This window comes from Wyeomyia smithii, chromosome 1 (assembly GCF_029784165.1).
Source record: "Wyeomyia smithii strain HCP4-BCI-WySm-NY-G18 chromosome 1, ASM2978416v1, whole genome shotgun sequence".
NCBI lineage: Eukaryota > Metazoa > Arthropoda > Insecta > Diptera > Culicidae > Wyeomyia > Wyeomyia smithii.
Window position 1 is genome coordinate 136,163,536 of NC_073694.1, and position 27,863 is coordinate 136,191,398.

Here is a 27,863-nt window from a genome sequence, read left to right on the forward strand (position 1 = left end):
TCTAGATGGATAGGATAAATATTTACCCCTTTTCTCTGCAGCTTGCATACAAAACACAGCAAATTTTCTACGCTTCGTCCTGCCTTCTTGTGCGAGCATCTAACTACATTTGTTACAGGGAAAACGCTTCCTTGTTCCGGCAGGAAATGTATTTCAGAACGAAAAATCACATTCTCTGACGCAGATGGGGTGAGGTTAAAAATGACTAGCGAAATAAATCATACAAATTGTTTTGAGCCCACATTTATTATATACTGAATCATCGACGGGATATCTTAGAAGTGAATGGGGGCATTTGCGTTGCGTAGAACAAACTTTGTATGATTTCGCCCATATTAAAACATAATACATTTTCAAAAACAAGCAAAATTTCCAAGTGTTCAATTGGGTTAGTAATTTCAGTGTAGTGTTTTCCTAAATTTGAGCGAGTGCAAACGGAGTATTTTCCGCGGACGGACAATTTTTTGAGCCTCAAGAGTAGTTTTCTAGAAGGGCGTCAACATTTTGACATAGGTTTTATTCAAAGCGTTGTAACTCAGAAACCTTTAGTTGTACAAAAAAACTGTCTGAGAATGAATAGTAGGGAACCAACAATGCTTTACAAAAAACATACGCCGTGAGTTATTTTGAATTTAAATTTAGTATGTTGCTTTAGAAATTAACACTAACTTTTTTATTAGTAGAAGAAAAAGTAAAATTTTTCTTGAAATTTGTTTTTCGTTGGGACTTGACATTATTCCAAAAATTTTGGTAAAATTTTTAGGCTGGGAAAATGAGCAACGAATCATAGATAAATTGAAATAAACGTTTGATATCATATAATTCATTCTTTGACAGCAAAAAGATTGTATGAATAATTCAGATCAACTGGTATCCAACAAAATGCGACAAGTATTTTTTGGCAAATTTATTTGATTGAAATGTAAAATTAATAAAATAGCCAAAATAAAACAATCGTATTTATTAGACACGAAAAGGGGAAATTGAACTCATTAAATAACTATAGAGTTGTTCATCATTTTTTTAATACAGCTATCGGTGAAATAACTGTTCGTTATGAGTTTCCAACAGAATATATGGCATGGTATTAAAAATGAAAATTATATCTCGAATATAACGAGTCAGAATTTTATATCTTAAATTAACAATTGAAAAATTCAATGAATAGAGTATCGAACGGCTTCGGCAAGCTTTTTGCAGCAGTCCTATGCAAAACCGCCCGAAGAAAACTACTGCCAAAGACGTTCGATACTTTACTTGGAAGCCAAACTAACAATGGTCCATACCATTTTAGATTTGGGAACCCACCGACACCGGCTTCGGCACAAGTTGATACATTCAACGCACATTTGTGCATCGATTTTTTTTTTCATATTTTCATTACTGCTTCTCTCCTCTACCAATACGAGGCTATATGCTGTCAACGGTTATCATACCGACTGCGAGGGCGTTCAAATAATGAATTTAAAATAACTTAATTCGAGGACAATAACTGGTACCGTAAACTGGGGTGACTTTGATCACTTTTTTTATTGTATCTCATATATTTTAAGAATATACTGAAAACAATATTATTCGATATTTTTAAAAAAGTACTGGCATGCATTGGAAAAGATTCAGTCACTACTTCAAAAGTTTAACAACATTTTTGCTGTTTTTAAATATGCTCTGAAAATTTTACACCAATCATCATTCCGGGGTGACTTTGATCACTTCATTATTTCGATGAATTTGGTGTAACACTTTGCTACTTTCACTAAATTGAACAGCCTTAAACGGCTTAAACGAGTTTATAAATATGGAAAGCAATTTGGGGGCCATTCACATTCTACGTGAACAGTTTATTGGCGAATGTACAAGGTTCATACAAAATTTTTAGAATATATATGAATTGTTATCCACTGAGAGAGAAAGTGGTCTAAAATCATCAAAATCTAGTCCACGAGGAATATGACTTATGAAATTGGCCAAATTCGCATGTTACTTCACGTCTTGGGTTTTTGTTAAGAAGAAATATGTAATACGCTGTGGAGAATATTGGGACTCAACATTGCCTTTGAGGAAAAACTTGCAAAAATAACGATGAAATGTATTGTTATTATATTTGTTCATCTTAAGAACTCATCTGGGAACAAAATAAAAAAAACTTTACGTATTGCAACTTGTTGTTTTGAATCTGCTTGAACCGATTGTTTGTATGCAACAAGAATCGCCAAAAATACACTTTATTTTCAATTATATTTTAGCATGAAAAACACTCTTGAAACAGCAGGAAATGCATGAGTAGTAGCAATGCGAACATATATCCACGCATTAAGTGAAGATTACGACAAGTCCCAAGCACTACGAGCGCTTTTTTACCACATTTTCAAAAAAAAAAGGTACAGTGATCAAAGTCACCCCGGTGATCAAAGTCACCCCAGTTTACGGTACGACATTTGTTATACGGAGGACAATTGGATTTTTTTTTTTCATCCATTTGTCGTAGTCGTTTTTCCTGCGCACAATATCTTGTTTTTATTGATTTAGATTGCATGAAAACGCGTTACTGATGATGTTTTAATGTCGGAACGTTTACCGCTGCCATCATTACGTACGCTCCAAAGAGTTTCCGCGTGCTGGAGTAAGAACAACAGGAGACGAGGGATGGCCATAATTGGGGTTATTAAGTCATCATATCATATTGAGTAGCAACATCGAGACAGGTTAAAATGGCGCAGATCATATCTTGGTGACTCTATTGGGAAACAGAACGGTGTTATTTGTTATTGGTTGTTTGATGCTAAGTTTGGACATATTTTAATACCAAGCTTCATTCTATCTCTATTATCATATTTGTATCAGTTCGAGCTGTCCCCTAGTCTCCACGAGGATTCTAATCTAAATAAAGTAATAATATGCTAAAACTGCAAGCATGAGCAAAGTATTACCATATTTATCGTCCTATCTCGCACATCATGTCCTCTCCACGAACGCGGGCAGACATTCTTCGCTAGTTGATTCCCTTATTTCGGCTGGTGGCAACACTTAATCATTCTGAAATAAACCCATAATGTAATCATAAGTGCTTATCGCATCATTCCTACCCATCGTTACAAACCAAAGGATCTCTTTCTCCTCTTTTGACGGCACATTGCACCAGCCGGCTGCTCGACACTGGTGTGTTATTTTTCCCTGCCGATCACCATAACGATCCAATAGAACGAAAACCGCACTCACCAACAAGGTAACGAAAAGGGCGTCGACGGAACAGATGTCGGATTTTTTTTTGCGGCCATTGAATTGTGAGTTCATCGCAATACTGCATTGACCGGACCCTTTTTCGTGCCTACAAGGATGATTCAAAAGCGGCACGGACTATTTATGCGAAATTTATGTATACAATAAAGAACCGCATCGAAGATGAGATATACTACATTAGCTACAGCGCACCAAGCATGTAATGAGCCACGGGGGTTTTACACATGAATTACACGCTTTATGTGTGTACATTACGGCCAATGATACACGCATCCAGCAGGCAATAAGTTGAGCTATAAGATGAATAATACTTTACAGGCTGATTTGTTTTAACAATCGACAACTTTTCTCGTTGCTAGCTTGACTTGTGCTTTGGAAAATAGCTGAAAGCACTTTAGGTGACCCCGAAGTACTATAACACTATAACAAGGCAATCAATGAAGTTCGAATCTCGGTTCAAATAGGTCCTTGGAATCAATGTCTACTATTTTTCCGGTACCCGGATTACTGTCCTTTAATGAAAAACAACATGTTGAGGAAACGGCGTTTTAATAATATGTCTAAATTTTCTGATTTCCAGCTATTTTAGGCAATTACATCGAAAACCAATGACCAAAACAGTTCCATGGCACCACAAATTTACCGTTGAGAACAAAAAACCATGGGTGGAATTGGTTTTACGTAAACAAACGAAAATAATTACTTTTGAGTGCTATGAACAAAAAGAGGTTCAAAATTCACAAAACGGTAACGATTTTGTGAAAATAAGGAACAACAAATATGATTCTGCTTGTATGTAAAATGAATATTTTGAGGATTTTTTTTATTCTCGCTTATTTTTCGTCGGTCTAGCTCCGCCACTATTATTGTGCCAATCACCGAGCCCGGGGAGGCGACTCCACCCAGGACCCTAACTAACAGCTTTACTTTCTCATGCGATGGAATGCGTGATCCCAGAGATTTTTCACCTCAGAATATTTCTCGGTGTCGGCTAGGATTGAATCTAGACCAGTAGGGTTGGTTGTGAGTGTATCACGTCACCCCACAACCATCGACACCTATGTCGGCGTTGGGACTCACGCTAGACCCCCGCCTTATTTTTGGGAATGTTTTTGAAAACTCAAATATTATCTGAATGGAAAATGTAGATTCTAGCGCATTGCAATATGCAGACATTTTTGGCGTTCCAAAAATTTAATCTAGATCACCTTGAGCTTGTTCTCCAGAATGCTAACAATAACCAATATGTTGTTGTATAGATAAAATTTAGAACAATTTTGTGATATGCTAGTTATTACTCTTATTTCATTTCTAATCGGTAAAATTGATTAAAAGTTTCAATGACAAATTTACGCGAACCAATTACATGCTCGCATTCCTGGCACAGACGATGTGAATGGACACCAACCGTTCGCTGTGACATTCTCTGTATCAATATCGAAAAACAATTGACAGAGTCTGCCCGTCTCAACAGGTCGATTTATTTTTGCTTCCATGAGCTCAGACTAATATGTTGTCTCGAAGGTAAAAGTTTTCCGAAAAGTTTGAAACAATCCCCATTCTTAAACAATTCCTAAACCTTCTGTTAGAACGTAATAAAAACTGAAGTCTTGAAAGAAAACATGCTGGTAGAAGCAACGGTACCAATGGTGCAGACAGCCGCAGGTCTCTCGTCGTCTATGATTGCAGCGGTACTCTTCTATTCGTACTGCAGCGGTACTATTCTTATTGCAGTGGTATACTTCTGTTCGTACATTTTGATTCGTGTGCAATCGAAAGAAAACTGCAATGCTGCCGCTGATAGCGATTGAAAGTTTATCTCATAAATATGATTACCATAAATTACTCAACAAGAATTGTACATTTTTGCAAAGGTTATAAGTTATACTTATTTAATTTTATCGTCGATATTCACTAAATAATCGTGACCGAAAAGTATCGAAAGAGTGAATTCCCAAATATAAAAATTTATAGAAGAGTAAAAGCTAAAACTCAATGGATACAAATCAACGTCAACGCAAACGTATCCATTGTGTCTGGGCTTTAAGAGCCGGCGAATGCTTGTGAATTTTTGGTCCATTTACTAAGACTAATTCAGATTTTTGTTCACATTTCAAAATTGTTAGATGATATATTATTAGTTTAAACTTTACCATAATAAACGTTTATCAGCTTTCTTCGTAATACAGCGACTGCAATTGTAGGCAAATGAAAAAAATTGTCAAGCAAAAAACAAAAATGGAATTGTTGATTGCAACGATTTTTTGCTGGAACTTGTTGATAATTTGGTTTAACATATCTTCTTATGTTTGACTTGTAAGGGCTTCCATATTATTTTGAAAGTATGATCCATATTTTAAATTTGATTTATTCAAAGTTGAATAAGACAAAACCATCCATTATGATAACTTAAGTATAATTGGATTCGGTTATTGAAAATATAGAGTTAATACTGACTTTGACGCATTACGGGAAATTCTTAGTGCTTCTTCAACAAGAACAATACGCTTGTGCCTTATCAAATACATGTTGTTTGCACAAAAAATAATATAATATCTCCAAATATAAACAATATTTATTAGAGTATCATTGAGTATATTTTTAAAAATAGATTTCTAGGGAAGGTTGAAAATAAAAATACGTAAGTCACTGAGGAAACACATTGATTCTGTCTGCGGACTCTGTTTATTTCGAAAGCCAAAATTTTAGCAACGCTAACAGTCAGCTAACCGACTCAAAAATTAGCGAAATCGCTAAACCGCTAACTGAATATTAGCGTCGCTAATTAGCGATTAGCGAATTAGCGGAACGGTGCCCACCACTGGTTATTTATCATCAGTATCTATTTACTACTTTTGTTCCGATGTTCAATCACTCGAAGGTGTTATTCTACGCAAGGCGCGGATTTAACGTAACATAAATTGACGCTTTTCATTATATTTGCGATGTAATTTTGCGAATAGCCGCCTCCTACATCATAAATTAAAAAAAAAATGATTGAGAATGAATCTAAACCAGTTGGGCTAAGAGACGGTATGCTAACGCCACAAACTCTGACGTCGATTTATCATCCAACACGATTAAAATTCAATGGACTATCGACGTGCTGATAAGCTGAATATGCCGAAGTTTTCTAAAGTTTAAATTTAAAAAAATGTTTTAGAATTCTATAAACTTTTATCAAAAACTTCAACTTTGATTCCATGTTAGCTACGAATTTTACATTTGTGCACAGAGTTCCACACTTATGTTTCGTACGATAATAAAAGTGCGATCATTTATGTTCTATACTCGAGTCTAATTCGATAATGTTTAAAACGAAGATTTATTTTTGTTATGTAAGGTTTCTCAGTTTAAGTAGAGCAAAACAAATCTAATTTTCCCCTAATTCATAAAGTTCCATCGAATTTGGTGACACAATAGTCAAGGGTTTATCAAGAGTTTCTTAGTAAAAATATCAATTTTCATCACATGTTCGAAACAGTTACAAATATTTATTTAAGTAAAATTCTCACCCAAATATAATTTCAGAAGATGCTGTATGTAATGCATCTTAGTAGACAATTTTAGTTTCAAAAATTGGATAAAAACATTTATTATTTTTCATAGCACTCAGAGTGACATTTTTCAATGTGGCCTCTTCTTAATATTTGTTTTTGCATGCAGCTACCATGTTGAACAAATGTGTTTCACGTTGTATTTGTTTGAATAGAAGTGGATAAATCGGTAAAAAGGTAAATTCAACATTTCAAGGTGTACTTACGCATTCTCGATTTAAAATAACAATGTATTTATAATATTATGAAGCAAGGGAGCTACTCAGGCTCAAAGCCATAAAATTATAGAGTAAGAAAAAAAACTTATACTTTACCCAATTATTAAAACCATATATGTCTAGATGAAAAGCACAATAATAGACAACTTTCTGAAGTAAATCCAGATTATTATTGCTTGATTCTCAAATTAACATCACTTCAAAGATAAATGTTGTGACACGTCCCTAATTTTACTTAGTTGGAATCAAATCATTATGCATGATCATGTTACGACACTTTTTCAAAATATGTAATTGAGAAAAAAAAAATTTTCAAAGTTTTTGTAGTGACAAAGAATACTGTTCATCAAATCATTCAAAATCAATCAATAAATAAATATTAGAGAAGTTTAAGTGATTTGGCATGACAATTGTAAATATTTCACATTAACAGCCAATACCAAAAAATAAAAGTAAACTATCGGAGATAGATTGATTCGACTTCCAATAAAAGTTTAGATCTAAAGTCATGCCGAAAATTTTGATACTCTGCCGGATTATTTGCCGTAGCTGTTTTAGTTTGTTCAAGTTGAACATCGCTCAATTTTAAACCAGCCATTTCCACCGGAACACTCCACCACTTCTGCTACTTAGTATGAACAATCTCCCACGAAATTTTTTTTTTGCCTTGTACACAAACCCCATCTCTCAACCTATTTTGCCTTGACCATCGTCAGCAGAAACTGCTGACAAAATGGGGTGAAGTAAATTATCTACCGTTAAATTGGATTTTTGTCTTCTGTTGCCGGTAGCCGATGTTTTTTCGTTTTAATTCGTTCCTCCTGTTTTTCCTCTATTTGCTGAAATTTTCCAGCCACTGCTCATCGGTCCAGGGCCGACAACAAAGCCGCTGTATCTACAGTTATGTATTTTTCACGACAATTTATTTCCCAGGCAGATACGAAGGCTTGTTTAGCCGGACACTTGATTACAATTTAATTAAACTTTTGTCAAGCCGCTGGACTTTTCTCATGTCTAAACAGTTGCATTTCCCATGAAAATAAATAAAAATCAACACCTGAGAGATGGCTTCCCCCTGGTCGAGTCAATTGGTGATTTATTCTTACACGGAATGTTTATTGTAAATTTTCATTGATCCTGTTTTGAAAAATAACCACCTCGAGCTCATCGTCAACCGTTGCAAGATCATCATTGTAACGCTTTAGGCAACAGTGGTCTTGTAGCTGTGAGATTTTATTTGCACTCCTCCGGATTGGTAAATTGAAGCAATTCCAGCTCTTTTGATACGGTCCATTTTTCATCATCAAATGGCCGATTGTCCCACAGCCAGTCAAACCTGGAATATTTACAGCTAAGGGTTGGTGGGAATCGCAATGGTCGCCGGTGTTAAATAGCTACAAGTGTTTCGCTCTTTATATTATGAATGAAGTAAGATTGATTGGCTAACTTCCTGATTATGAAGGCCCGTTGGAATTGCTACAGGTACATCATTTATCGTAGCGATGGTGTATTGCGATTGAATCATGATCATCTTTTTTTTTTGTTATACATTGATTGTTGCCAGCTCTGAGCTTCCGTTTTTTTTTCTTTGCATTCCAAAATGGCGATGTCAATTTTTAATATACGCCTTACATGAACATATAAATTCGGTAGCATTGAAATATAGCTTCAACATATTGATTATTAATATTTATTAAAACAAACATTTTTTTTTTCATGATAACAATCTAGTAAGAGATGGGGTATTTATAGTGAGCACAGCAACAGTTCAAGGTTTAGTCAATCACGGCTTCAACACTTTTAGTTTCGATTTTATTTGGCATAGAAATTAAGTGAAAAGTAGGTATCAATCTTTGATTGTTCAATGAATTTTTCAATATTGCCGCATTCATTTTCGAAAGTTTATGTTTGCTTACGACATGTGTGTATGTGCGCTCCACGTGAATATATGTTCTTGCTAATTTGTATGGGACAAAAAGTTTTCATTGTTCTTTTTTAGTTTTTTGGAGATTTAATTTCCAAGATGCCGAAGCGGAAGGCGCTGACAGAGCGAAAACAAAGGCAATGACAAGATTGGAAGCATTTCAGCGAGGAAAAGAATAAAAGAAATCGCTTAATTGGCTGCTCCCATCAAATTGAATTGATTTTTTTGGCAAAAACCAAAAGGATCCTGATCCTGGTAACAGGAATATCGTAAAAGAAAACAACGAGTTTATCAAAATCGTTGGCGAAAATCAACGTTTTCACGTTCCCTGGGGACCACTTCTCAAGTCTTGGTTGAAACATTAAACATTAAATGGGCTACCAAGATGAGAGCACCCAATCTTACACATTTTCACATCGAAGATTGGCCAATGCAAAAACTAACATAAAGCGCAAATGAGCTGGGTAAGTTCTGGAAACGAGTTCACTTGTTAAAGCTTAAATAGCAGCTAACAATATTTTAAAGAATCTTCAACGAAAGAAGTATTTTTGGTACTTTCAATTTTACAGGTTATTTAGAGTGACGAATAAAAAGTCTAATCTAGACGGTCCTGATTGATCACTGCCGTAATCTGCGGAAAGGACGTAATATTTTTTCACTCAGAATGTGGTTAGAGGTTCATGCATGGTTTGATAAGGTTTTTGCGCAACCCTCGTAATCAATAACCATAAACGGATGATAATCTATATGGTTTAACGATAACCCATACAGTCGTCGTTATACCCCGAACCAAAGACAAGACGCGACAGCTGGTCACCGTTACATTCAACCAATTTGAACCGGCTGCTGATTGGCTGAAGCCGATAACGCAATCGTCACGTAGGAAATACAACGAGGTTACTTTTCACTGTAAAGCAGTGATGCTGGAGAGTCATAATTTAGCTATTATAATTGTTCATAAATAATGATGCAAAAGTATGCAAGGTACATGATATTACCGAGTAATGTATTTCACTGTTATAACTTTAAAAATGCATTGATCAATCGTTTTTTACTATTTCGGTTGAAGTCCAAGAAACTTAAAATATAAAAAAAAACTTAAAAAAATTGATAGTAGAAGTATGCTTTATTGAACATAAAATAATAAATAAAAATTGAGTATTGTTCGCCTATATATTGCAATTTTAATTTGTTTTATTTTCATTGACCTGCAGAAATTGTTAAAAATAATCATTCTGGCATTAACGGTATGGAACGTTCAAAAAAATGTCGACGGGGATGACGGCCGTTACGAAAAGAAAAATAAGAAGCCAGCTGTCGCGTCTTGTCTTAGCCCCGAACTAGTTGTTAGGTAGGTTTTATGGTTATTGATTATGCTGGAATCTGCAAGTCACTCCAACATGAGTAGCAGGATAGATCCAGCGAAAAATCCGAACAGTGAATCAATAATCAGATATTTGATTGCTTGATTTGGCCAACTTGTTCTTCGGATTCAAATTTGGTGGAAACCTCCGGGAATCTCGTACAAGGAGCGAATTAGCTGGTAGGCTCAATTTGAGTTTTTTTTTCTTCAACTGTCATGCACATGGTCTTAAGCGAACTGAAAGAATTGAAATTTAGATTTTATAAGAGAACATGTTGGTAAAATTTAGATTTGTTTGTTCGGGGCTACTTTGTGTGTTAGGTAACAGAAGACATACAATTAAAAACAAAATTCATTCAATTGACTATATGAAAGTAATGAGGTTCATTTTAAATCATTTTTAATACACTGTACGTTGCCACAATCATATCATTCGCAAACATTTCTAGATAAACATTTTAAAAGGTCCTATCTGCTTTTATCGTTTTTCCGGAGCGTCTTTTCATTTTGGTAATGGTTCAACTTTAGAAACTCTCCTAAGCGTGGTTTTCGTTCAGAAGATTAGAGGGATCCCTCCGCTATCAACTGGTGCAAATAACGTGTCATAAAAGGTGTGCAATAAGTTGTGGTGACTTTCATTCAAGTGATCGATCAAAAAATCGATCGATGCAGATAGGACCTTTTGAAATGCTTCTCTAGATTTATTACAAACACACTACACAGATCAATGTGAGTAGGAATGGTATCGACCTTAAATGTCATCGATAGCTAGTACGTAGTCGGCTGAATTTACTTCTATTTTTATTTTTCTTTCACCAAACATAAATCATCTAGAATAACTCCGATAAAAATATACAAAAACTTTGTCTATGTATTCTCCTATTGAATCCTGAAAAGTTTTGATTCTTTCAAGACAAAAAATCGAATTGTCCCATCCGGTATTTGTCTTGAAAATTTGGGTAGAAGAAGTTTGGAGTGTATTGTGTACACTATATTCTCATCGCTATATGTTTTTCGAAAATTGCAAAAATGTCATTACCTGAAACGCAACGTCGCGAACTGATTTTGTGTAAGCACCTGGAAAATCGTCAACGCCCTCTTCGGGACATCGGAAAACAACTCAGAATCGTGCAGTCAACGGTGAATCGTATGATTAAACGTTACTACGAAACTCTGAGTATCGAACAGAAGGAAAAATGCGGTCAGAATGGATATTCTATTAGTGATCAAGATCAAAAGCGTGTTGTGAAAGCGTTTACGCGAAATCCCAATGTTTCGGTCAGGAATGTGGCCAAAAAGTTGAATCTGTCCAGGTCTTTCGTTCAGAGAGCCAAGAACCGCATACGTACAAAGTTCAGAAAGCTTTAAATCGTGACGAACGGCAAAAAACGGTGGAAAAGTCACAGACCCGTAAACTCGACACCCAGATGCTGATTAAGCCTCATTGTCTCATCATGAATAATGGGACTTACGTCAAGGCGGACTGCCGACAGATTTCGGATGTACTGTTCTTCACTGCCTAATACAAGTTTGATGTTCCAAAGGGAGCAAGGGAGCAGAAACTGTCAAAGTTTGTCAAGAAATACCTGTTTTGGCAAGCGATCATGTTACAAAAGAAGTGCACTCTTCGTGACTACCGCGGCTACCGAACGGAGGGATCTGCCCCAGAGAGTGCCTAAAGAAGTGTCTGCTTCTCCTATTGAAGCAATACAAGGGACCTGCGATCTTTTGTCCAGATCTAGCTTCGTGCCTCTATTCAAATTATGTCCTGGAGTTATATGAAGTCAACAGAGTCACTTTACCCAAGGGCATGAATCTCCCTACGCACCGGAATTAAGGTCTATCGAAAAACTCTGGGCTATTATGAAAGCATCTCAAGGAGGTCAAATCTGAGTGGGACATGAAAATAATGTTGGCTTTCATATAGATGAAGCTGCATTCAGATGTTGTTCAAACCCTAATGAGCAAATTTAAGCATAAAATGCGAGCGTATGGCTATGGCATTGAAGTTGAATGAATTAAATATGCCAAAAGCTCACTAATGGTTTATATTTTATTGCCCGAAAGTTCAGATCTATTTCAACTGTTGTCATTTTAGATTTTCTGGTATTTTGGCATACATTCTTTTTTGTAAATTTAAAACAGAAGTTTGTGGACACTAAACAAATTTCTGTCAATTTTACAAAAAAGACTGTATGCCGAAATACCAAAACACTGTCTGTAAGAATCGGTCAACTAAGTAATTTTCTACAGCGTTTATCCATGATGCAGTTTGACGTGGAATACTCTTTACTTAACGATGCTCACGTAAAAGCTGCGATGATTTTCGTGTGAAAATCAGGATTCTCGAAACTCTAAAAGTGGAGAATGGTTGAATAATCTTTACAGCACGTAGACGTTATTGATTTATGTAATATTTCTTCATTATTCGTCATCAATGGAACTAGCCTGTTCATGATATGTTTTATTTCATATCAACATACTTAAAGCTAACTTTGCAACCATATTTTATCCATGTTACAGTATTAAATACTAATTATGCGAAATTGATATTTTGAACGTCATCGCAAAATAAACTTAAATCAAGTCAGTAAAAATTGTCATCCAAAAAAATTTAGATTTGAAAATAAATTTAAAGCTCATCAAGAAAAGTTAAAAAAGTACTGTAAAAGTGATTCGAAAGCAACATACCTCCCAATCCCTGCGAAGACCGGAGTATTTAGAAAATATTCAATACCGGATTCATTGCTTAGAGTTTTCTGTGTATATTTCAGAGACAACCAGTAGTTTCGCATTAGGTACATAAAGTTCAGAACGCTCACCACTCAATAAAATAGTTCCAGTTATTTGTCGTTATCTTCTATTGAATAAATTATTTGAACCAGTCGAAACTACACGCGCTCCGTCACTTTGTATAGGACTGCACTACGATTACACCGTTGCTGCTCCTGTTTGCAGAAATAAAGCAGATCCCGCCAACCCAATGTCCCACCGGTGAGGAAACCGGGAGCCCGGGCAGAAAAATTTTCCTCTCCTCACATTGAGCGCATGAATTATTGTTTGTGTACTTTTCACCTCGTTCGTTCGCAGCAGGGAGTCGTGCACAACCAAACATTGATTTTCCACCACACCGCAGCTCCGCAGTGGATGGTCCATAATGCAAGACATAGTGGGTTAAGACCACGCCCAGCCACATCCAACACTGTCATGAAAGAGAACCGTATAAACAACTCGTGCGGTAGAGAGAGACCAATGGAGTATGCAACCAAATACAAAGTAAATGAAACATAATATTATTTTGTTAGAGAATCATACTGTATAGTGAAGAGAGAGTAAATATATGTAGAGAGTCCATTATTGCGCTGCATTCGGTATTCTACAAATATTTTGAGAGTATTTTTATCTTCCGCTTTGCTGTAGTATTCGTTCAGAGCGAAGAGATTCGGTTGAAAAACACCTCCAGCGGTTGGAAAACAATACTCCAGTATCTTGAAAAATGTACTCTTCTCTCCCTTCAGAGAGACCCTTTCGCTCATTCCAAAAACGAAATCGTTTTTCATGGAAACAAACTGAGAGGACAATTCCCTGCACAATCTCAACACGCGCGATGATCAGCACTCTTGCGCGCTGCCGCATGGCAGAGACCTTTAGGGAAGCCCACGCCTATTCGCTGTATTTTCCTTTGCATCCAGCTTAGAGAGATTCATGTTTCGTGTTGTTTTTGCACCGCTTCCTCTTGTTCGGCTTCTTACTGCTCTGCAGTTTTAAGCGCTTGTTACCTTCGCTACTGCTGCTGCTTTAGCATATCATTCTACATTTCAACACCTTCAGTTGTTGATTTGATAAAACAGTCTATAACAAACAAGCGAGAGAACGAAACGCGTGCATTACCGAAGGTGTTGTAAACTGAATAGTCTCGCGCTAAACTTGCACCACTCCGAATGTCCATCTCGAGGTTCAAACGTCGTGATTTTGATTAGTGTTACTAATAATAATTAAGTCATGAATATGAGAAAATGTTAAAGTTTAGGCGAACACTGGTGTAGCAATTTTGTGATAAACCTTCGTTGAACGAGTTCCAAAAATAACAATGATGATGTGGTTGTGAGAAATAATCGGAAACAATGCCTCGGCCATCTCGGGATAGTTACGGTGACCAAAAACCGCCATATTCATATATTTCACTGACCGCTATGGCCATCTGGAGCTCCCCGGAAAAGATGCTCCCATTAAGTGATATTTATAAATTCATAACGGACCGGTTTCCGTACTATCGGAAGAATACTCAGCGTTGGCAAAACTCTCTGCGACACAATCTTAGTTTCAATGACTGCTTTATCAAAGTGCCAAGACGACCTGATAGACCGGGTAAGGGTGCATACTGGGCTCTGCACCCACAGGCGTTCGATATGTTCGAAAATGGAAGTTTGCTCCGACGGAGAAAACGGTTCAAACTACACAAAAACGATAAGGATATTCTGAATGAGGAGCTCGCCGCTCTGGCGAATATCAATCGTATATTCCTAGCCCAGAACTCCACCGCAGAAACATATTGCCCAACGATGGTGGATCCTATCCACCAACCAATGTTGCATTCTCCCATCGAATCCCTATCACCTGCATCTGCACCAGCTGCAATATCACCGATTGCCATATCGGAAACACTAACTCCGTTGCGACCAAAACGAGCTTTTACAATTGAAAGCCTCATGACCCCAGACGGCCGATCCACTCCGGTACATCAAGTACCGAACAAAACAACCAAATCATCTACCGACAAGCTCAATCTTCTCGACGATAGTCCTAGGATTCCCGGGCTGCATCAAACGCTTCCACCGGCCACGACACTCCCTGGGGTTCATATACCACCGTTTCTACCATACCCACATCCCATCCTGAACGCCTACGACCTGCCGATTCATCCGCTGCTCATGATGACTCCCCTTGGAGCGATTCCACCGCACTACTTTCATCACAGTTCGTATCACAATTTGACGTTACCACCCGGAGCTGGTGGAGGCGGCGGCGGACGTGCAGCGGGGGACACCGGGACCGGTTCCGCTGGTGACGCTGCCGGTCCAACCGATCTGAGCAGGCTGGGACACGCGCTGCGTACCGTGTGAATACACGCCGCAAGCTGGCAACTACACTACGTGTGACAAATCGCTCTTAAATGCGATAGAAGGCTGTTTGTTGTTTACTATTTCGGGGTTATGTTGAAGCAGTAAGTGTAAATTTATGTAGAAATAGTGATTATTATTGATAGAAGATAATTTCCTTCCCATTTTTTGGAAGGAACGACTGTAAAGCATTAGAAAAAATTAGCCTAGTATGTATATGTATACAACTGAATGTGTAAAAATGTGTTATGTAGGAAACGATAAACACTATTATTTATACGGGATTACAAATGACCTTCATTTCTGAAACCGTGTTTAATCCACATGGAGCTACGAAGAGTATGTGGCTAAGCGAACCAATTGAATGTGGTACTTGTGTAAAATTTACGCAATATTCAATGTCAATAGCACAATTCAACATTTAATAAATCATTTATTAATGGAATAATACATAGTGTTTGGAAAATTAATATATTTTAGCTGTTTGATTCATTGGACTATGTGACACTTTCCCTGAAACCATTAATGCACAGTAATGTAACTGTTGTACTTTGGGTATGCCACTGTAATTCAAATTTCTTAAGAGAAGATTAGATACTTGGACTTATTACTGGCAAGCAATTTCGGACAGTCTATCTCAATTAATCTAATTGTATCTTCGCAGGTTTCAAAAGAAACCAATTTTAAGTTTCTCCAGTTGTTACTACAAATAAAAAACCGCTATCTGCAATTCTATCTGTGTAGTGAAGAGCTGTAGATAAAAAATATTTAGTTAAAAAAAACTAATAATTGAAATTTAAAGAACGCTAACTACAAATCAACACATCTTCAATAGACCATCGCACGGTGACGTCACTCACTTTAGTTTGACAGCTACTGGTAACTTTGTTTACCTTCGGGTGATGCAGTTTGGTTCTCAAGTCTAGCAGAACATTTCAATGGAGACCAAAATTGCCTTTAAATGTTGAGCGTGAGGTACCAGCACACTTAGAACAATTATAAATTGAGCAGCATTTCCACTACGCACACAATTGCTCCACCAGAAAAAAAACACAAAGTACAAACTGTAAACAGAGTTGCCACTAACTGTCAGAAAAGTGAGGTTAAAGAGATTCGGTGAGATGGTCTATAGAATGAAGTCTACATTGCGAAAAGTTTAATTTGTTCTGTTTGCAATTATTTTTTTTATCTAAATCTTGTCTTTTGATTCAGCTTACTTGTTGTTATTTCAAATATTTTCTATTGAATTTTCTTATTCTCCGAAATAAAATCTAGCATTTCATTTAAACGGAAACAAGTAAAAGAAATTTAGGAAAATCAAACAAATTTGCGCCGCTCCACAGAAATACCAATAACGGCATATTATAATTATGCCAGGACGCGCATAATTTAAACCGTTGTAATGTCAATGATTAACACAAGAACATTTTACTAAAGAACTTTTAGGAACAAATAGAGATTTTATTAGAACAACAGTTTGTGCCAATTTGGGTTATAGTAGACACAGTCACATGTTCTTGCGCTTCATGGGAGAAAGGTATCGGTAATTTAAGTTGGTTTCGGAAAAATTTACTGTTTGTTCATAAGCTTATATATCAATAATAATTATTATTGATTGAAATTAAAAAAATATCAAATCCACTTCAATCATGCATTTATATATTGGTCAGAAATCAACAAACGGATCACTAAAAATAACGATTTCAAATGAATATTGAAAGCTTAAGATTATCACCCAAGAACTCTAAATTCTATTGAGTGTGAGTAAGTTTTCATATAGTTATTGACATTTGAAATTTCAGTGTTTTTAAAAATAAGCGTGTCTCAAGAACAATTGACGAGATTTTCCCAGGTGCGATCTTGAGTTGTAGTCCATGAAAATGTTTATTTTAGAGCATCTTTTTTGACGTATAACTACGTCTCTCGGAAAGTTCGGCTACATTGGGGCATAAAATAGGAACCTAAAAACAAAAAAAGGAAAAATATTTCTAATTTCAACTGCTAATAAATCAACTAGTTTTCAATGGATTTCATTCGTTTCGGTAGCAATCGATTGTAAAATCATCTAGGGATTCGCACAAATTCAGAAAATTGTAATTTGATTATTCAAATTATTGTACTATTGAAAATTGTCAGGCCTTGTTGAAACTCAGCTTTTGATTGATCTCATTGGTCGTTTAATATTCGCTTTACCTAACACGGTCTACTGGATTACATACCTAGTTAACCTTGAATCCTCTATTAAGGTTATGTAAGAGCCTGCTTCTGCTAAAACCAATCATTTTACTTGTAGATGGCGACTAGGATGGTCCTAACTAAGTAGCAGTAGTAGTAGCGGGTATCAGCAGCGGTAGTGGCAGCGCCAGCTGAAACGGTTGTCTAAGCCACCTTTGTGCGGTAGCGGCAGCATCAGCAGTAGGTACACCGGTCAGTACTTCTTCCAATGACAAGCTGCCGTGTTTTGGCAACACAAACGTTTTGGGATGCTGGCAATTAAAATCTGTAGACCGTAAAATGCTCAGTACAAAAACAGCTTTCTACTGCGTTATCAGAAGAATGCCTTGTTAATGCCTTATTATTATTAAGAATACCTCAAATGTACTGCTCTACTTACGGCTGTACATTAAACTACGACAAGGCGAATTGCATCACGCCTGCTTCCATACGACACTAAAACGCATTATCAACATATTGCAATTGTCAGCTTCCCGATCAAAAAGACAAAACAAAAATGTAACAGAAGCTGTTAGTTTGTTATGAGAAAAACCTCTCAGGTTGTGTTCTCAATGTGATCCCGCTAGGTGTTAAAATAACAGAAATCATAACAAAAATGATTCTACTAGTATCAAACCCATATCCAAGTTTGTTACGAACGGATCAGCTTTCCAACAAAACAAGATACAACGGATGTGTGTTGTTCATAACGCATTTGGTGCTCTAGCGAATGTTTACAGGATAACAAAAAAGTCCGGTCACACAGGAAAATCTCAATATTTCAAAGAATAAGAAGAAAATCTGAATCTGGCTTTCATAGCTTTATTCAGTAACCCATAAAGATACTTCACAGACGATATCTCGGAATTACACCACCTTTCTCTGATAGAACCAGCTTCAGACGTCTCGGAAAGTCGTCGCAAGCGGCGCGCACGTGCTCCATCGGCATCTCGTCCCAGATTTTCGTGATAACTCGCTTGAATTGCTCCAAATTTGTTATTTGATAGTCGTTCAGCTTCGACATCAAGTATCCCCACACGAAATAATCCAGTGGATTCAGATCCGAAGACGACGGAGGCCATTCATTCTTCGAAATGAAATCGGTCAAGTTTTCCTCACACCACGCCTGAACAACCTTCGCGGTGTAGGATGGGGCGCCATGTTGCTGGAAGCAGTAGTAATCGTCTTCAAACAATAGTTCAGCTTGAGGCAGAACATTTTTATTCAAAACCGTGTCCAGGTAGTACGCTGCGTTGATTTTAACCCCTTTATTGATAAAAATAAGAGGCAGTTTACATCTCTTGCAAATGGCTCTTCAAACCATCACTGACGTCTTATTTTGGAACCGGGAAACGTTCAGCTTGTCCGCAGGAGCTTGCAGGAGGCTCACACTTTAAACTCGATCATTTTGGCGATTGACTGTTTGCTCCAAAACGAACAGCTTCTCGTCCGAAAAAATAATCTCGTCATCTGCGCGCCAACCGAGCAACTCCCGCGACCGTTGGTACCTCTTGTCCTTTGTAGCTTTGATAACCCCATGAACCACCTGTTTTTTGTAAGGTGTAAGTTATAAATCCTTGCGCAAAAGCAGAGGGATTTTCGGTTCATTTAAGGTTCCTGGCCAGCTTCCGTGCAGATCGGGCGGGATTCCGGTGAATCCGGTCTCGTATAATCTTTTTCAGCCTTGGAGTTCTCACAGACCTTGGTCGTTCAGACCGTGCCTTATCCTCGGTGCCTCCGGTCTCTAGGTACTGATTTATGGTCCGGTACACGAATTTCCGGTTGATTCCGAGCGGTTTTAGGAGTTTTAATATGTGTCCGGGTTTGTACCCTTTCATATATTCAGCGATAACAGCTGCTCTTAACTCTGCCATGGCTCACAACTCAATGTAAACAAACTGCACAGAAACGAAACTCTGCCACTATGGGCAGCAAAGTTAACCCTTTCATTTGACATATAGATGGCACCAGAGAGATGCAACGTGTAGGCTACAGGCGACCCCAAAAAAGTGTGACCAGACTGTTTTGTCACCGTGTAGTGTATTGGACGGCTCAAAAGCATAACACTCATGAAGCATTAACCGGTGCTAGTATTGCCATGATGATATGTTCTGGTATTGGTAATATTTCTCAGAATGCTACTATCGTTAAAGCAGTGCAACCAGTAATCAATACTGATGATGTTGGTAGTAACTAGGTCAGGCCAAATATGAACTGATCGATTCACTATCATGAATCCGGTCATTCAAAAACATCATCGAATCAATAACAATTAAAAAGACATTGGGTTTGTTCAAAACATTTTGCATCCAACGACGACTCTGGTTTTAATCATATGCAGTCAGTTTCACGTTACTGGCATCAGCGTCAGTAAATTCTGTTGCAACAAGGCTCGCTATTGGCTGTTTCGGTTGTTGACGGTGATTAGGGATGCACGAGCCTTTGATACGCGCCGACTCGCGAAAATAACCAGCGATTTTTTGGGCGCCCCAAAATTGGTAGTTTGCCCGAAACCGAAGTGTACCGAAACATCACGATTTTGTGTGTAGGTATGATACATATTCTGATTTCGATCTCTGTCAATGTATTCATCGCACAACTGCTGCGTTATGGATTCAACACATTTGTTGTGCTAATTTCAGAGCAATGAATGTGTGTTTTGAAGGACACATTGGATGATCGAAGCTTGAACTTTTGCGTGCATCATTCGAGGAATTCACGATCACTCCCGAATATCACAATGCAAGGGGCTGGGAACTGGGTTTAATAGTAACACGGTGCTCCCACAGACCGTTATTATAAAAAAATATCACCAAAACGGTGAACGCCAGTATACCGTTAAATATTCTCGGGAAATTTATACAAACTCGAGCAGTAATTGGTTTTAGTCTCTCAGATTTTAATGGTTTTTTGTATTTATAGATAGATCTTCCTACCTATAGGCAATTTGCATAACCAAAAACATGCCTAAGCTTTTGAAAGGGCGTAATAATTTCTCAATTCAGGCACTCGCCACCTTGTTTTGTCATCAAGCTCAAATTTTTTAGTTTCAATAAATTTGCTAGTTGTCTTGTCGTTATTTCTCGTTCTCGAAGTTTTTGGGAAATCACATCAGATTTTTTTCAGAGGCAGTGATATCAGTTGTTGTTTAATGATTGATGAATAATAATCTTCAATACAAAATTTTATTACAATTGTGGTCAAATAAAAAAAAACATTGATTCCATAAGCGAGAAACTGTTCCTAGACGAAATTTCATTATTAAAAGCAGCTTTCTTTTAATTTTTTCTAAGTAAAAACTTTCAAGATATGCAAGCAACAGGTAACACTTTCGGTGAAATTTGAATACTTTTAGATTTCTTCGGTTAATTTCCTTTCAATTGCATAATCCTGTATGTCTATATTCAAGAGAATTTCAAAGATATTAGAAAAACTGGAATAGAAATTATAAGCAGATCAGAGTAAATTTTATAATAATTCAAAAGGATACTTATTTGCTGGAAAATTGAATCAAATTTATCCAAGCCTAGTGGCTTGACCATCAATCAAAATGTATACCACAGAACAGAAGTTACATCATCAGTACCTAACCGTTGGTTTTATCGTTTTAATTTGGTGACATTCCTTTAAAAACACCATAAATTTTATAAAGTTGAGCGCTTAGTCTTTTTTCCTAACCATTCCATTCCCTCGCGCAGCTGCTTTGCTAAGAATAATAAAATTGTTTTCCAAATTTAGTGACTGCGTGTTTCGTGTTTGAAGTCAACCGATTAGAAGCGTAAAAATTTAAAAGATGATTTTATGAATACAATTATAGATTCACACTCCTCGTAATGCCTGCATTCGAATTAAGAACCCTTACGGTTTACTGTGCAGCTAGCAAAAGGGAAAGGGAAGCAAAAAATTGTAACGAATATCCAAACCTTTTGCTTAGTTTCACACCGCGCTCGCTACCGATTAGCGATCCATAACCGACAAATGGTAAAACGGAACCAAATAACGAAAGCTACAATGCAGTTTTTCGAACTACTCAACGGCGACTAATTCGGGAACAACCTACTTATTAATTACTCGTATTTTGACTCCCTACGATGTTTTGAAAAATGGCATGAAAGTATTTCACCTAGAGATGGTAATCATTTCCTTGTTATCTGTTGTCGTCAGCATCATGTTTTGAATACATATTTGTTAACTTTTCTTTTTGTTACTAACTGTGCTTCCAACAGCTACAACAGATTTTGGATCGAAAACTCTGAAAAGATTAACGCAAATATCATGCTAAAACATGATGACGGTCTATCGTTCTAGCCATTAGAGAGGGGATTGTAAAATGTTTTAGAAGCTCGTGCAGTTGTGTTTTTCTGAAACACCACGTTTTTGATAATCTTTATTGAAACTGGATTAACACCATGTTAACGGGAGCAAAAGTGATTCATTCTGAAGCAACTTCTAGCAACATGTTCGACAGTCATCCCACATTTCTTCACAGAGATGTGAATCCGTTGGTGGCCACTGAATTGAAACCAGAATAAGCCAGCCTTGGTTCAACACCCCGGCTTGGTAGACAGTGTGGATCTAACTCCATGACTCAACATTAATTTTCTCTACGTATAAAGATATACGTGTCGATTACCACTCATGCCTTTATTCGTTTCACTAGTCAATAATCTTAAGACTGCATGTTTCTAATTGCAATCAATCTCATATCAACTACCAAAAGATATAAATACTTAAGTAGATCTCTAATCGATAACTGCATCAATTAACCGCTATCTAAAAAGCTATCCTGCCGATTTTAATCCTAAAACGCCGCATTCAACCATTCAAGTCATCACCGATGAGTAAGAATATTTAATCGTGTTAGCTTTCAGAAGTGTTCCATCAGTTGATATTAAATACATGTGCTGAAAACGCGGGCGAAGATCAGAAGATCATGTCTTCTCATCACCGCGGAAACTGCTTGCGGGATGCTTGAAGATTAAACAAAATGCAGCAGCACTGTAACCAGCTCAGGCATAGGCAGCACCAAAATACTGTAACGAAGAAAGAAGCCTTTCGAGAATCGATTGGAGCATCAAATTGGATAATTTGGGGAGTGATGTAATTATTAGGCCCCGCGAGGAGAGCAATTAACGTTTTATATCGTTTTGTAGAGTTTAAAACGCTGAGATAATCTACCGAACCAACACGGATATGTTAGATTGGATACCTAGACGAATTTTGATTCATGAATATTTAGCTCGTGCTGAGCACGAACTACGCTAGATAAATGGTTGATAAATGGGGATTGAAGCTCCGTAAAATAAAAACAATCTTATTTTACCATTACCACTTATGTTTCAATATTTTTTTTCTACGTCGAAAAACAACCTAAAACAATTTGATGAAATATCATGGAGGAAATTCGAGCAATTCAACTGTTGTGACATTGTGTCTAATATCCTTGGTCATCAATTATGGGACGATGATCTATGATATACATTAGAGGCATGTCAAAATAGAAGTATTAATACGAGGCACTTCATTGTTATAAACCAGAGATCTTGTTACTATTATTCCAAGTTATGGAACGCCCAAAAACATAGGAGCAAAAAGTAGAGCAGGTTGTTCAAACGAACTATAAATGCCAATACACTAAGGTCGCTTTCTACGCGGTTTTCACGCGGCTTTTTTACGTAGATTCCGGAATTTACGCGGTTTTTTTTTACGCGGCACGTATCCCCCGCGTAAAAAGCGACTTTAGTGTATAGTGGAGTTTCGATTTAATCACGGTCAAAAAAACATCCTCTCGCGAATCCAAGGGAACGGTGGACTTGGTGGAATGATAAAAATGAGTATTTTTCGTTAGATTTCACTGGTATGCAACAAAAAATACTAACCTCCATTGTTTTCTCGAGTCCAAAGTTTTGCAAGATTTACGGAAAAGGGTTTTTTTGACCGTGATAAAATCGAAATTCCACTATAGAGCAAGATCGCGCGAAATGACCTATGGTCGAATATCGACCATTTTTGATTTGAATGAAACTTTACACACGTATTTGGCTTAGCAAACTGAGCATTTTTCACAGATGGAGAGATTTTTTACACCCATGAGTTACATTCTAAAAGGGCGTATGCCTTTTGGCATAGGTTTTATCCGAAGCATTGTAGCCCAGAAACCGTTGGTTGTATAGAAAAACTGTCTGAGAATAAGTTGTAGGGAATTAAAAATGCACCATAAAAAAAATATACACCATACAAAAAAAAAATGTTTTTAACCAAAAAAAATTAAAAATATATATTAAATTTCGATTTAAAAAAAACAGAGTTGAATTTTTTTTATTTTTTTTTTTTAAGAAACTTGACGTTAATACGCAACTTTGAAAGAAAAGTCCAGGATGGAGAAATAAAAAATTATTTTTTATGGTAGATTATTTTTTTTATAAAAATTCTAATTTAAACACTTTTCAAAATATTTGTATTCTGATGATGTTAAAAGATGCAGAGAGTCATTTTGAAGCAAAAAGCTCTGGGTAGTAAACATTCTAAAGGCATCGGTTTTCGAGTTATTTCAAATTTAAGCTCGAAAAATTATTAATATTTCGGAAAATACACGTTTCTCTTAATTTGTCCATGGTTCTCCAGCAAAAACCATACATTCATTGGAATGCTTGATCAAAAATATACAATTCATTCTTTGACAACAAAACGATTGCATAAATCACTCAAGCGCTAAACCTTAGCCTACCTACACGTTCCCCCTTGCCGAATGTTTTATAAAAAAATTTTTTTGTCGTGCAACACTACCTACTTGTTTACTAAAAATAACTGTTTGTAAAGTACGCAATCAATAACTACTGGGTACCTATAATATCTATTTTCGTACATAAATACGATTGCACTACTCCAGATGTGTTAGTAACAGTTTGCATTTTGTGAAGATGAATAAAGTGAAAATGGAATACACCAAGCCCAAATGCTGTAAATCCTCTCCTGATCATCAGTGCTCATCAAGCTTACGCAAATTAAACAAAATCGTTATTGCAAAATTAAAAATATTGAACAGTCAAGCTCATTTTAACACGTCTTTATCAATTTGTGATTCGTGTAGTTATTGGAATGATAGTCAAGTCACCATTCATCCCTTCGTTGTTTACTATTCAGAATCTGGAACACTTAAAAATATCAGCTTCATCATTATATCGGAAGTACTCTATCATGATACTGTTGCGGTTCAGGTGTTCATTGCCAAATTAATGAGTTTTTTGAAAACAACAATAGAGTTGAAAAAAGCGATATTAATGTCTAATGGAGCTGCCTCACAATATAAAAATAGAAAAAAAAGAGTCTTTTTAAAAATAGAAAGAAAGTCTTTGCAAGTTCGAAACAAAATATAACGTCGATGCAGAGTGGCATTTTTTGCGACTTCTCATGGTAAAGGCTCATGCGATGCAATTGGTGGCATATTAAAACGAATGGCAGGAAATGCAAGTTTAGCTAAAGAACATGAACATCCCATTACAAGCGCAAAAGAATTGTATGATTGGTCTAATCAGAAAAGTAATAATTCATCAAAAATGTCATTTAGTTGGGTATCATATGAAGAATATGAACAAGGAGTAACAGAATGGAGCAATATTTTCAAAAAATCTTTAATAATAGCTGCCACATAAAAGTATTATTCTTTTGTTCCGATTTCAGAAAATAAGATACAAACGAAGCTGTTTTCAAAAGATGACGAATCATTTACTTATGATGTATATAAAATATAAGGTGAAACTAGTTCATAGTAAGTATCTATGTCATAAAAAAATATGTTCCAAAGATGATAAAACTCGAAAATAAATATTTAATTCTCTTATATATTTTTATATAACTTAGAACATTCAACTCTTTTCTTGAGAACCGTTCGCCCAATCGTTCTGTTGTCAAAGAATGAATTGTATATTTTTGATCAAGCATTCCAATGAATGTATGGTTTTTGCTGGAAAACCATGGATAAATTAAGAAAAACGTGTATTTTCCTAGATTTTAAGAATTGTTCGAGCTTAAATTAGAAATAACTCGAAAACCAATGCCTTTAGAATGTTAACTAACAAGAGCTTTTTGATTTAAAATGACTCTCTACATCTTTTAAAATCATCAGAATACAAATATTTTGAAAAATGTTTGAATTAGAATTTTCATAAAAAAATTAATCTACCATAAAAAAATTATTTTTCATTTCTCCATCCTGGACTTTTTTCAAAAGTTGCGTATTAACGTCAAGTTTCTTTAAAAAAAATTAAAAAAAAATCAACTTTTTTTTTTTAATTGCAATTTAATCATTATTTTAAATGTTTGTTGGTCAAAAAAAAATTTTTTTACAGTGTATATTTTTTTTATGGTGCATTTTTAGTTTCCTACAACTCATTCTTAGACAGTTTTTCTATACAACCAACGGTTTCTGGGCCACAATGCTTCGAATAAAACCTATGCCAAAAGGCATACGCCCCTTTAGAATGGGACTCATGGGTGTAAAAAATCTCTCCACCTGTGAAAAATGCTCAGTTTACTAAGCCAAATACGTGTGCAAAGTTTCATTCAAATCAAAAACGGTCGATTAAATTTTCGCGTATTTCCAGGCGATTTGAAATGATTTTGCTCTATATTGGCATTTATAGTTCGTTTGAACAACCTGCTCTACTTTTTGATCCAATGTTTTTGGGCGTTTCATAGCTTGGAATAATAGTAACAAGATCTCTGCTTGATAACCATAGAGTGTATAATATAAATAAGCATACAGATAAAGCTGGAAATTCTATATCCGTTTCTTGGATAGAGTTAAGCTTAGGTTGAGTTTAGATTCAATAATTTGTAATTTTTAATAATCGTATTCGAGTAAAATTTCGCGCCAGAAACATAACCCAAATTCGCAGCATCTCTCAAAAGCTTAAGTAGAACAATAACTCTGTTCAGAAATCGAGAAAAACACTCGAAAACCAAAACCAAACTAAATTTCTCTATTCAGGTTGAAGGTAAGAAAATGGTGAGCAAAGAAAACACTTTCAGTGATTGTCCACAAGAAAAAAACAATGCATCAGATTAAACCTACTAGTCTTCTTAAGCGAACTGTTTCGAGGGCATTTGCTGCAGTGGATTTGTTAGAGGCTTGAAAGAATTTCCAATTGCTTTCACAATAATCCTCTTTTTACCATTTTATGTTTCCTTTGATTGCATTATCGCACCCCTTCAAATTATTGTTTTTGTGATTGCGAAGAATGTTCACTTAACTGATTCAGCAAATTTCGGACAAGTACAATTGAATAATATAACAATCCCTTGAAAATTAAGGATTTCACTACATTTCTTGCAAAATATATAAAAGGCATGATATCATCGATAAGAATGTGGTTGAAACAACAGTAAGCATAAATTGAAAAAATTATTGTTAGTCATCATCAAACCCTTATCGGCCATGCCTAACTAAATCATGAAATTAGATCGCAGCACACAATAAGTCCGGTGTTATCCGGATCATAAACTTGAAGCAAAAAGTAACCCGATTTTTCAGAAATATTGGTCACTTAGATTTAGACGCAATTTCCCTCATCAGAGTTCAACTGTTATTTACGTAAATTAAGAATAATTGTTCTACAGGCTCTTTAAAAATTAACCGAATATCATACAATGAAATCTGATTCCGGAAACACCCTTATTGGGTGGTATTCAACTATTTTTGTTGTTTTACAGAAACTGAAAGTGGTCATCTTTGAATTCAAAATGGTGTTCAGGGTCAATGCTTGGCTTCTACGCGAAATATCCGTATTGAGTAGTATTCGGTTTGCCATCTTACAATTCAAAATGGTATCTGAGGTTAATTTTCAGCTCCTTGCATTATTCTGGTTCCGGAGAAACTCATATTGGGTGGAATTTGGTCACTGTAGGCTGTTTTTCATAAACCGGAAGTCGCCATCTTGGATTTAAAAATGGCGTTCAGGGACCATTTCTGACTCTGAGCGTCATTTTGGTTTGAGAAACACCCATATTGGGTGTTATTTGGTCATTTTCGGCTGTTTTCAAAAGCCGGAAGTCGTCATCCTGGACTTCAAAATGGCATGTAAAATCAATTTCTGATCTCTGGGCGTCATTCTGGTTCCGGAAACATCCATATTGACTGATATTTGGTCATTTTCGGCTGTTTGCCAGACACCGGAAGTCTCCATCTTTGAAATGAAAATGATGTCTGTGATCGATTTTTGGCTTCTA

At 36.3% G+C, this 27,863-nt stretch overlaps 1 protein-coding gene across 1 annotated transcript; it reads left to right on the plus strand.

The window, feature by feature from the left end:
* The first annotated feature begins 14,119 nt into the window (after positions 1-14,119).
* Positions 14,120-15,818, plus strand: LOC129732662 (fork head domain-containing protein FD4-like). Its single transcript, XM_055693731.1, has one exon. It carries the CDS (start codon positions 14,427-14,429, stop codon positions 15,423-15,425), a length of 999 nt encoding a protein of 332 aa, XP_055549706.1. The 5' UTR covers positions 14,120-14,426; the 3' UTR covers positions 15,426-15,818.
* Positions 15,819-27,863: the final 12,045 nt, after the last annotated feature.